Genomic DNA, 12,413 nt, shown 5'->3' with positions numbered 1-12,413 from the left:
ACTGGCAGGGCACTTTGTATTTAACTTCCACCACGAAGGAGATAAACACCAAAGTGAAGTTTCTTTCACACACCAAGTTCGAGAAGTTCAGCGAGAAGGGGATGTCAAAGCTGTTCTTCTTTCGCTCCGGACTGGCCGTGAACGGGGAAATTTATAGTACGAAGTGCCTGCCGGAAGTTGCGTCGTTCATCAAGAAATACCATAAGGACTTTGGCGGTGTTTTGGCCAGATCGGCTCACTATTCAAAGCGATCGTTTGAGGAGATGGAGGGGCTGAATATCGATGTGGTACCCAAATTGGCGAACCCGCCCAACGTCCCAAAGTTGCGTCCCATTATCGCGAAAACTGAGGAGGAGTTTATAAATAAAACGAAGAAAGATTTACAAAACATGTCTGCACGCATGTTTACGTCCGCCATGGCGAATGTTCTGGTTAACTGCCGTTTGCAAGTAAGGCAACATAATTATCTTTCATGCGAAATTTATCAAACTCATGGGAAATTCAGCATACACCAATATTTTTAAATTATGCTGTCGACGGGGAAATACTGCGTAGTCGATTACGTCAACGATCTTGGTTTTATTCTTGACCGAAAGTTGACTTTCTATAAACACCGTGCTGTATTTGCATCGAAACCAAGTAGGCGATTGGGTATCATCGCAAACACTGGACTTGAGCTTGAGGACCTCCATTGTCTGAAAGCACTGTACTGCTCAATCATACGCCCTCTATTAGAAAACGTAAATGTTATATGGATTACACACCAGCTTGCAGAGTGGTTTCTTTCAAGTGGCCCTTGGCCTGATCCTACCAATCTGCCACCAAATCCGAACCGTTGCTACTTGCTTAGACTTGACACTCTTAAACGTTGCCACAAAATAAAAATAAGCCGTGGTGGCTTGTGCTGTATCAAGAAGTTTTCGCCATGTGGCTCGGTTTTGGGCTTCGTTTTGTCAGTTCCCCAGGCGTCTCAACACCCCCAAGTCTCCTTTGACCTGGTCGAGCTATAGTGTACGCTGCGCCCCACTATTTTTGAAGTGATTTCACAAGGTTGGCATCCGGCATCGCGGAGTGATCGGCCCACCGCAACCTATTGACTTCCACAAGGTGTGCAACGGGGCTCTCTCCAAGCACCGCGTGCAGCTCATGTTTCATGCACCTTCGCCATTCTCCGCCATCCGCCTGTACTCCACCGTAGATAGTCCGCAGCACCTTCTGTTCGAAAATTTCGAGAGCGTTAAGGTCCTCCGCACGAAGCATTGTTGTCTCGATTCCGTAGAGGACTGCGGTCTTATCAGGGTTTTCTACAACGTCAACTCCGTGCGTCGTCGCACTCGACTCGATCGAAGTGTCTTCCAAAGTGAAAAGAAGGTACGATTTCCAGCCTGAATTCGTCGCTGGATCTCTTCGCTGGTGTTATTGTCGGTGGTCACCAGTGACCCCAAATATACGAACTCGTCGACCACCTCACGCTCATAGCCATCTACAGAGACTTTAGTTGGGAGGCTGATGTTGTTCTCCTCGGAGCCTGTCGCTCGCATAAATTCCGTGAACGACGAATTTATTCGCAGTTCGACTCGTCCGGCTTCGGCTTTCAGTCGGGCGGAAGTTTCCTCCGCCGTTGCAAAGTTATCCGCGAGTCCTAGCAGCTGAACAGACTTTGTGAAAATTGTGCCCCTCGTATCGATGCTCGCTATCCGAATCACACTCTCAAGGGCGATGTTAAACATCAAACAGGAAAGTCCATCTCCTTGTCTTAACCCTCTGCGTGATTCATTTGTGCCATGGTGGCCTTGATCAACCGAGTCAGTTTATCCGAAATCCGTTGTCGTGCATGATCTACCACAGCTGTTCGTTGACTATATCATAGACCGCCCCATGATCAAAGAGCTCGCTCTCGCATGTTTTGAGCTATTTAAACATGCGAGAGCGAGTTCTTTGATCATGGGACGGCCTAAGATTCAGTCAATGAACATGGGACGGCAGTCCATCTTTGCCTGCAGCTTTGTTGTTCTTCAGCTTCCTGATCTCACAAAGAACTTCATGAACATCGGGGTCTGGTACTCGGTCATCTGCTACTGGTGCTTCTAGGTTAGCTCCGCTCCTGTTTACTGTATCGCCATTCAGGTGTCCATCGAAGTACTCCTTCCACCTGTCGACCACCTCGTCGTTGCACAAGTCGGCTTGCGGCACAAAGCCTCTGCGAAACTGGTTTACCTTTACATAGAACTTCTGCGTAGCACTGGCACGATACAGCTGCTCCAGCTCCTCGTGTGCACGATTGTCTTGCTGGCGCTTTTTTCGTCTGAGAATCGTAGTCATGTCGTTACGTGCCCGTTTGTAATTGACCTTGTTCTCTCTCGTTGACCTGCCCAGGTATATCACCCAGGACCGGTTCTTCTCATTCATCGCTGCTTCGATGAATCGTCATATCAGTCGTTTCTGCCACTCAGTACTTCCCCTATTAGTGTCACCGTTGCGTGTGCGAATGCTGCACCAGCCATCCTCGAGAGACGATGCGCCAAACCTTTTTGCTGAGGATAGTACCGCTTCGGGCTGTTGCGCGTATCCCTTCGCAGAATACGTCGCCATGTCACTCGTCCTAGGGCTGCTATCCTCCAATCTCCCCTAGCACCTATTTCGCGGGCATCCTCGTCGACAGCACACATCCAACGAATGCGGGGCCTACCTCGAAGCCAAAGACCTTTATCGGGATTTCTGCTAAAAATAGTCTTCGCTGGTCGTTTTTCCGACATTCTAGCTACATGCTCAGTCCACTGCAACCTGCCGTGCTTTATCCGCTTAACTATATCCACCGATTTGTACACCGGGTACATTTCATGGTTCATGGTCTGCGCCAAACACCATTTTCTAGTTTGCCGCCAAGGATTGAACGCAAAACCTTACGCTCAAAAGCACCATGAGCTCGCCGATCGGCCTCTTTCAACGTCCATACTTCATGACCGTAGAGGGCCACGGGAAGAATTAGTGTCTTGTAGAGTGCAAATTTAGTACGCTTTTGCAGACTACGGGACCTCAACTTTTTATCTCACAACTAACCTCGTTGTCACATGTCACTAATGTACGCAGGTAAATAAATTCGTCGACAACTTGAATAGTTTCCCCATCTCACACCACCTCAGCACCAACATCCGTCGGACTACCACCCTCTCTACCGTCGGACTACCACGCTCTCTATGAGTCAGTTTCATTTTGGCAAAGTTAATGATGAGCCCTATTCTCACAGCTTCCCTCCAGAGAGGTCAGAAGGTCTCTTCCACTGCTATACGGTTGATACCAATGATGTCGATATCTTTAATGGGTTTATCGGCTTAATCAGTCCGTGTATACTAGCAAAAACGATTTTTTTTTCTTATTCCGACAGTTCCGGTGACTTTATTTCACCAGGAGTAGAAAAGATAATCGTTCTATTGTTAAGTGTGTTGGTATCCAACATCGGACACCAACACACTTAACAATAGAACGATTATCCTTTCTACTCCTTGAATTGAAAAAGGTGAAATAAAGTCACCGAAACTGTCGGAATAACAAAAAACAAATCGTTTTGCTAGTATACACGGACTGATTGAGCCGATAAACCCATTAAACTAACCGTTTCAGTCGTCATATAAACAGATGTCGATATCGTCCGCAAAACCTAGAAGCATTTGAGACTTCGTAATGATGGTACCGCTTCTTTGCACGCTGGCCATCCGTATAGCACCCTCCAATGCGATGTTGAACAATAAGTTTGACAGCCCGTCTCCATGCTTCAAACCATTTAACGTCACGAAGGAGTCCGATATCTCACCGGCTATCCTGACGCATGATGTAGAGCCCAAGGGTGGCACGTATCAGCCTAATTAGTGTTGTTGGAAAGCCATGTTCGAGCACAATTCGCCATTACTCATTTCTCTTAACTGTATCGTACGCTGCCCTGAAGTCAGTGCACAGATGGTGCGTTTGCAGGTTGAATTCACGAAATTTATCAAAGATCTGACGCAGGGTAAACATTTGGTCCGTAGTGGAACGTCCCCCTCGAAAACCACATTGGTAATCGCCAACAAAGGTCTCCGACAACGGTCTCAGTCTATTGAACAGAATACGGGAGAGAATTTTGAAAACAGTGTTGAGGAGGGTTATGCCCCGATAATAACTACAGTCCAGGCGGTGGTCTTTCTTATAGATCGGACATATGAGACCCTCCAACCAGTCCGAGGGCAATTCTTCATCGGACCACTCTCCCAACATGATCCGGTGTAAAGCACGATACAGCTGTTCGCTCCCGACTTTAAAATGTTCGGCTGGAATGCCGTCCTTATCAGTTGCCTTGCAGTTTTCCAGCTCTTTCACTGCTTTCTCAACCTCGTTCACGGATGGTGGATCCACAGTATTGCCGTCATCCTCAATCACCATACTGCACCTTTCGTTTGCGCTGTGTTCTTCACCATTCAACAGCACACTAACGTTCCTTCCAACGCCTGGCCACTTCCATTCTATCGGTAATCAGGTTCCCCTCCTTGTCGTTGCACATTACAGGAGCTGACACGTTTCGGTTCCTGATTCCATTAATCTTCTTGCAGAAGCTTCTCGCGTCGTGCCTAGAGACCTTTCGCCTCCGCAAGAATCCGCTAACCAATGTTGTCGTTTCTTCCGGTGATGGAATCTTTATTCAGCTGCTCTTGCTTCCCGGTATCTTCGTACGCTCTGACGGATAACAGCCGTGGCTAACATGTGAACTCTAGCGCGGCTCATTTCATCCGTCGCTCGCTGGCACTCAGCGTTAAACCACTCATTGGACGTGGCTGTCGCAGCTGTACCCAACAATTCTCCCGCTGTGGTGCTGATTGTACTGTGGATATGTCCGCACTGTTCATTCAAGCTACCTCCAGCTTGATACTCAATCCGCTCATCAACCTTCTGCGAGTACTCTGTAGCCACTTCTCCAATTGATAACCGCTGGATGTTCAACTGTATCCTTCTTGTCGTCCTGGATTTCAACACGTTGGACAATCGGGCGCGAATCATGGATACCACGGGATACTGATCAAAGGGCTCTCAATAACGCTATTTTGGAAGAACTTAAACTGTCACACTGTCTTTCTCATGACGAATAAATATTTTGAATGGCGTTTACTGATTTATCCTTTAAGAATTTTGCATTATCAGTAGAATATAATCTATCCGCTGGGCATACATTGTGATTTCGAAATCATCATCTTTGCAGGTCCATTACAAATATTGCTGATAAATTTAATGAATAACAATTCGCGTAGACCTACATCAATACTACAGTCGTGTTTCAGATACAACATTTACGTACTTTTTCAATTAACGTGGGACTTAATTCTCAATTCGAAGCAGAATCTGTTACCCGGGGCAGTGAAACACTGTTAGAAGTATAATTGACACAAAGTGAAACATTTTTTGTTATGAACCAGCTTCTCATTCAATTGCGATTTATTTACACAGCTATTGATTTTTTTCTGTTACTTTACATATCAATTTTGTGAAAACGTAAAACATCGCACCCCGCTAATTGGCTAAGCCTATCGGACGTTGCGCTCATTTCGTTCAACTATTCTTCCTCTGCTATCGTGTAACAACGAGCTACCAGACAGCGTGCCTCTTTAGCCGATCCGCTCGGAAAATGGCACAATCACTAGCAAAAATAAACAATGTGCGAGTCCGTATAAAATTCGTTCGAGAGTATTTGACCGTTAAAATTTCCTCACTAAGCTCTATATATGACAAACATCTTTTCTCTGCTTGAAAACGAATATCACGTTGCAGGTTGGCGCTTTAAAATATAGGCATTGCAGGAAAAATCAAAGAGTATAAAATTAGCAAACGGCCACAAATAAAAATAAATAGATACTAATCATATGCTTCACAGTCTTATCAGTACACCTCATCTATAGGACTTGACCCCGTTCTGCAGTGACGCATTCATTCACTCATTCACACACACACACAGACGCAATCACTGAGTCAATCTCGCTGTCTCACCGGTTTGCCTCAGCGAACCCTCACTTTGAGCAAAACTCAATTCTATCGTCTACCTAAAATGACTTGCTTCCCGTATTCCTGCTTTCAGATGTTTTTTTTTTTTTTTGTTTCGAAACCGACAGGGATGTAATCCCTATCAACCGCTTAACCGATAATAGCTAAGATCATCCAAATCCGGGCTAGGGTTGGTGAAGGCCTGCGAAAAACTTTTTGCTGCACCCTAAAATTAGAATCAAGTTAGAATTAACTGCAATTGTTTTCTATAACATCGCACTGTTTACCTGCAGCGCCACTCCGAGAAACTGCGAAACGGCTCGTGTCACACCGATGGCCGCGTTGAGCAGCTGACCTCCAGGGTTAATGGCACCTAATCCACCGAACAGCGAAGGCGGCTCTTCCGTGACACTGGGATTGATCGGTTTCTGGAATTGTCAAACATTCTTAGCTCGATTTTATTGACGTACAAACATTCATTTTTTTTACCGCATCCGGATCGAGACCCTCGTCCCGGTAGGCTTGCGACTGCGATGGCACTCGACCTCCGGCACTCAAACTGAACGCTTCCGAAGGAGGCGGCGATGCAATCAGCGACGATCCGGGTAGCCGCTGGCGAGGTTGCGGAGCAGTTGCTTGCCATTCCCGCCACAGCCACGTCAGCCCGTCGAGAATGGGCCGCGAGGACTGTAGTGGGGGTAACGCCACTGGCGGTCTAGCAGTCCGGGGTCTCGGCCTAGAAGTGGTGGTAGTTATGATGGGTAGCACGGTGGCCGTTCCGGTGCGCGGGGATATCTTCGCCAGAATTTCCTCCAGATTGGCGTTGGTGTTCGTCGGACCGATGCCGCGTTGCTTCAGCACGGACGCTAGAATGGCTTCGTTGGTCTTTCCGTAGGTGCTCGCAACATTTTCCACGGCAGCGGGACTAGAGTTGTGCTGCTGCTGTTGTTTCAGTAATAGAGCCTGCAAAAGAACAGGGTTCAGCGGAGGTTGCTGCGTTGTGGTTGTTGACGTCGTTGTTGTCATCGTTGTTGTAGCTCTAGGGGTTGATGGTTTTAGCGTAGTCGTGGTTAAACGTTTGGTTAGCTCCGGAATGTCATTGCTGGTGATAGGCCTGCCGAGCAGGGTGGATAACAATCGGATATCGTTGTTGTAGTTTTGAAGCTCCTTGTTGAGCTGCTTTTTCGTGTTCTCGATCTCCTGAGGTGACAGCGTAGTAGTTGTCGGCAGTACATTCAGCTGATTGTTGAGCGATATGCTTTTGGGGTCCCGGTTGATAGCCAGCTGTAGAATTCTGTTCGCCAGAGAGCTATCCACTAGCGGGTTTGGAGTGGCGAAGTTGGGTAGTTTACGCTGAGAATTTACAAGGGGTTTGTTAGAAAACAGGAATGGTTAATACCTAAGTTTACTAACCACATCATTCAAGAAATCTGCGTCATCATTTTCGACAATAACCGTGCTCAACGGAATGCCCGTTGATGGACGGCGCATAGTTGTGGTAGAAGGTGTAGTAGTGGTAGTAGGTGTTTCCGTTGTTGTGGTCGTGGTAGTCGTAGTACTTGTTGTACTTGTTGTTGTGGTTGTTTTTTTAGTCGTTGGTTTTTTCGTTGTTCTTCTGGTTGTTTGACCACCGTTCAGGAAATTGGCGAGTTGTCGCTGTGAAAAGTGAAACAATATTTAATAGCAGGGACTAACTACACTGGAATAAAAGATAACTTACCAAAAAGGCTAGATCATCCGCATCCGAGTAGGTGCTGGTACGAGTTCGCTGCGTAGTTGGTGCGAACAGTGAGTTGAGGTTAAAACGACTGTTGTCGTTCTGTTTGGGTTTAGGCGATGTTCGTGTGGTTGCTCGTGTGGTTGTGGTGGTAGTTGATCTAGGCGTAGTCGTTGTAGTTGTAGATGTTGTACTCGGCGTGGTCGTTCTAGGTTCGGTTATTATTCTAGAAGAACTCTGAAGAACGGTTGTGGGGAAAGTTACCGCCTTGGTTGCGGCGATATCTTTCTGATTAGCTTCCACGTACAATTGAAGCAATCTAAAATTCGTCTCCAAATGATCATCCTGTACTTTTGAATTGGGTTTCGGAGTTTGTTGGACTGTAGTCGTGACAGGAGCTTGTGTAGTACTAGTAGAGGTTGTTGTTGTGGTAGTAGTACTAGGAGGCGGAGGCTGAGTAGTTGTGGTTGTGGTTGTGGTGGGTTTCTCAGTGGTAGTCGTCGTTGTAGTGGAAGTGGTAGTAGTCGGTGGAGAAGTGGAAGGTGCTCTGGTACTAGTAGTGCTAGGCTCCTCAGAAACCGAAAGTATCGTAGAAGTTATGAAGTTGTTAAGCTCTAAATCCGCCATTTGCTTGTTTATGGTTTCCAAATCTCCAGAAATACGCACACCCACGTCACCAGAAACCGTCGACGACACAACTCTGCTCAAGTTCGGGTCAGTAGGCTGAATAGAAGTGCTTTTAAATTCCACTATATTATCAGGAACCGTATTGTCGGCTATAACGGCTTCATCCGTTGTGAAAACGGCTGGTGTTGTTGGCTCCGAACTGCTCGACGACGTTGGTGCCCACCGGTATATCAAATCCGGAGCATCCGGCCGAGCAACGCGTACCTCATCGTTAGCTTTAACCTGTAAAATAAACATCTCAAATATAAACTAAGCTCAGTAGGTGAATTCCAACAACAAACCACCGAGATATCGCCACCAGCCGTCGGTTTTGCCGGCCTATCTACCTTTTTGCCACGATTCACGGCCAGGCTAAAGACGGCATCCGATTTGACCTTGGTGTCCAGCTGGTTTTCCTCGTTATACTTTCTCAGAATCGCAATGATCGCCGTCGTCCCCTGTTGAGCCCACCCCAAAAAGAACAAGAGCATAGTTAGTGCGAGTCTGCCCGAAGCGAACCAGACGATCGATCAAGCTGTTTTTAATTATAAGCGGTATGCTAAAGGTGAGTGCGCAAGCAGAATGGCTAAACTAGCGATTAGCCGACATGCGAATCGGTTGTCAGTTACGTCTACAAGGCTACAAGGCTGTGGAGGGCAGTTAACTATTCCATCGGGAAAAAGGGGAACATGCATCCGATCATACGATATAACTCGCGAAAATTCTACTGCGGTGGCCAGCTCATAACTACGACTACTGGAAGCAGATGGGTAATCTTGAGTTTCGTTAAGTACCGTAGCATCATTCGAAATGGTAGTAGTACTAGTTGGGGAGCTAGTAGTGGTGATTGTAGCTGTAGAAATGGCGCTGGTAGTTTCGGCAGGAGTTGTACTAGTTACTGGTGCGACCGTGTGTGTGGCACTTTCCCGATAGATCGCACTGTTCGGATTGCGTAGTTCACGCGGATCAATGTCAGTTATCTCGACTCGCTCCCGTCGGGCAGGACGATCCGGCACAATGGTACCGTTCGGGTACCGGCGGACGACCGTGCCGTTCGGATAGATGCCGAAGACAACTCGGGGGTTCTCCGTAGTCGACGGGGACTCGTTCTCGGCGCCGATAATCCGCCGGATAACGGTATTATTCGGGAGGATTCCGTAGACTACTATTCCACGCGATCTTGGCCTTGGCGTGGTTAGTTGAGCGGTGTAGCGTGTGCTGCTCGCTGTGCTGACAACCGGTACAGGCCGCCTGGTAGTGCTGGTAGTACTAGTAGTAGTAGTAGATGTGGGAGAAGTGCTGGTGCTGGTGCTGGTGGTGGTGGGACTCTGAGCAACCCCGAAGACAGGAGGACGAATTTGAAATCTTGGGTAGTACTCAAGGGGTTTTTTAGGTGTGAGTACTCGGATAATGGGTGTTACAATATAGGGAGACTGAGGAGTCATAATATCGGAGCAATTTCGTAACGGGTTTGTGGTCCTACTTACGGTCATCGGTGCCGATGTCACGATCGCGGTGATGGTCGTCGGATCCGACTCGGTTGTCGTAGGTGATGCGGTTGCGGTACTCGTCGGATGTTCGGTGTGCGTCAGTGATGATTTAGTAACGTTAGTAGAAGCGAGAAGGTTCAGATCGGACTCCGTATGTGAGTCGTCCGAGAGCAGAGCACTAGTAGCAGTAGTGGTGATGGCAGTGGTGAAGCTAGTAGCATCAATGAATCTAGGTGCAGTGGTAGGCATGAAAGTATTTTCAAACTCATCCAACGGCGTAGTAGTGAACTGTAATGATTGTGAGGTTGAATGGCGAGTTTCCAGTTCGGACAACGGAGGCACCGTGGTAGTCTGTACTGTAGTCGTTAGAGGAGCGGGAATCGTGGTAGAATAGGTCGCGAAATCAGCGCTTTCTGTTAGTAACGGATTAGTTGGAAACTTTGTAGGCATGCTCTCGGTGCTGGTCAGGGTGGTAGGATCCTCAACCGTAACCGTAGTTACAGTGGCAGTTGTACTGGGAGGTTTGTGGGTCTGGCGGATGGGAGAAACGTCATGCAATAACAAGGGATCGTTATTAGCGTTTATTTTGGCGGAATGTTTCAAGGAGTTCAAAGTGGTTGGGATCAGATCATCTTCGTCATCCACGGTCTGCGACCGAAAAGCACCGTCAGCATCAATTTGGTTAATGAAATCGCCCGGTTCGGGTATTGCGCTCGTTTCGGGGGGTACATTGTCCACCACCGCCGTTTTGATCGGGATGCTAGTGGACCCAACGGGTAAAACAATATTTACAACAGTAGTAGTAGACTCCGATGGGTCGCTATTATTTACAAACATTGCGATGGTGTTATCATTACTACTACCAATTTCAGATACCTTGACCGTGGGCTTTCGCAAAGTGCTTGGCTTAGGAGTGGTGGTTGTGGTGGTGGTGGTGGTGGTGGTAGAGGTAGTAGTGGTAGTGGTGGTGGTTGTGGTCGTAGTTGTCGTCGAAGTAGATGTGCTAGAAGAAGTAGAAGGTAGCGGTGCATCGGTGCTAGAAGACAAAAATTGTAAACTTTCTGTTGGCTGCGAAAGGATCTCGGACAGGGCGCTAAAAATCGACACAGTCACCGCTGGCGACAGATTGGATGTGTCAACGTCGATACGACTCTGGGTCAGCCGGGAAGCCACTGGTTCCACCGCTAGGTCGCTTCCACTCGGATTAAGTTTGGGTTCCTCGTTGTAGTCGAGGTTTTCGCCGTGGAATGCGCCTCTGCCTTCCACGGTATCTGCTCCATCTATTTCGTTAGCAAGTAATGCCGTACTGGAAGGTAAGGTGCTGTTGGTGGAGGTGGTGTAGGCGGTGGAAGCATTAGCAGTCGTTAGCAAAAAGTGGCCATCAAGTTTAACCTTCGCCTGAAAGGAATGTAGGTAAGTATTTTTTTAGCGAAAACAAGAACAAGTTCAAGGAAGCGGAAATAGTTACAAGTTTGTTTAGAACATAAATTCGCACGTGTTAGCTGTTACGTGGGCACAACAAAAAAAGCTCAATTATATTTAATATACTACTTGCTACTGGATTCATTATATACATGCCGGTAGACGAAGAATCAATGAAGCATATGAAATCTATATATCGAAATCGCCTCAGTGATTTCACCGAATGCGAGCTGCCAGTGTAAGTGCGGTTTTGTGGTGCAACAGTATACAGATGGGTTCAAACAATCGAATTAAACTATGCTGGAATTAATTTTGCGGAACATGACTTCCGAGTTTGTAGGTACATACATACTTGCTAAAGAGGAAATCAATTAGGATAGCTTGGAAAGCCCTACTAATTTACTGACAAGAAAAGAAACAAACGAGCAGACAGAAGCGGATAGATAGAGCCAAGCGTGTGGCACGGTGCCCTGGAAAATAAATAAAAAAGGAATGGAAAGAGGTAGAGCTACAATGGGTGAACAAGTTTGCTGGAATTGGCGAGCTACGGCGAGTCACCACACGTACATGTACGAGTACACAACGTTGTAGTACCACAACTAATAGACTTGACTAATTCGATAAGCGCAAGATCTTGCCTCATTGATAGCAGATAAACGTCCCTTTCGGCATCGTTTGCTAGCAATTCAATTAGAGAGCAAGAAGCACGGCAGCTATCTCGAATGGCTGTTGCTAACATTACAATGTCTCTTATAAATACAGTTGCTAGTTGCTTGGGTTGAATGGGAGTGTATGATCAAATGGATGAGAAATCATATAGTTCAATTATTTACTTAGTGTCCTGTTGCGTTTCGGTGATAGGTGGTATGAATTTCTAATCATACCGGCAACGCCTTCACTTATTATGAAATTTATCTTCCAAAGACAACCGTGTTGATTGCGCTGAAATTCACTAGAATTAAGTTATTTATATAACTCATTAACACATTCCCGTGATGCGATTGCATTCCCGTGATGCAATCCGGAAATATAAATAACATCAACATTATGACGTTTTCGATGTAGAATTGGAAACGAATGATGTTTTATTGATATCAAAAATATTAAGATTATTT

The 12,413-nt window shown here is 46.7% G+C and overlaps 1 protein-coding gene across 8 annotated transcripts in view; it reads right to left on the bottom strand.

The window, feature by feature from the left end:
• Positions 1-5,442: 5,442 nt before the first annotated feature.
• The window catches only part of LOC129723020 (mucin-2-like), a 176,114-nt gene continuing 169,143 nt past the window's right edge, over positions 5,443-12,413 (bottom strand). For 2 of the 8 annotated variants that reach the window (XM_055676944.1, XM_055676945.1), the window contains 7 exons: positions 9,181-11,274; positions 8,689-8,844; positions 7,724-8,629; positions 7,417-7,659; positions 6,493-7,356; positions 6,291-6,431; positions 5,443-6,229 (listed from right to left, as the gene is read on the bottom strand). In XM_055676944.1, the coding sequence (XP_055532919.1) occupies positions 6,146-6,229; positions 6,291-6,431; positions 6,493-7,356; positions 7,417-7,659; positions 7,724-8,629; positions 8,689-8,844; positions 9,181-11,274 (4,488 nt within the window). In that variant the 3' untranslated portion in view covers positions 5,443-6,145. The remainder of the gene's footprint in view (positions 6,230-6,290; positions 6,432-6,492; positions 7,357-7,416; positions 7,660-7,723; positions 8,630-8,688; positions 8,845-9,180; positions 11,275-12,413) is intronic. The other 6 variants (XM_055676947.1, XM_055676948.1, XM_055676946.1 and 3 more) reach the window with 6 other exon arrangements.

The sequence above is a fragment of the Wyeomyia smithii genome, chromosome 2 (assembly GCF_029784165.1).
Source record: "Wyeomyia smithii strain HCP4-BCI-WySm-NY-G18 chromosome 2, ASM2978416v1, whole genome shotgun sequence".
Classification (NCBI taxonomy): Eukaryota; Metazoa; Arthropoda; class Insecta; order Diptera; family Culicidae; genus Wyeomyia; species Wyeomyia smithii.
Note: the sequence above shows the minus strand (reverse complement) of the source record. Positions and strands in the feature narration are given on the sequence as shown.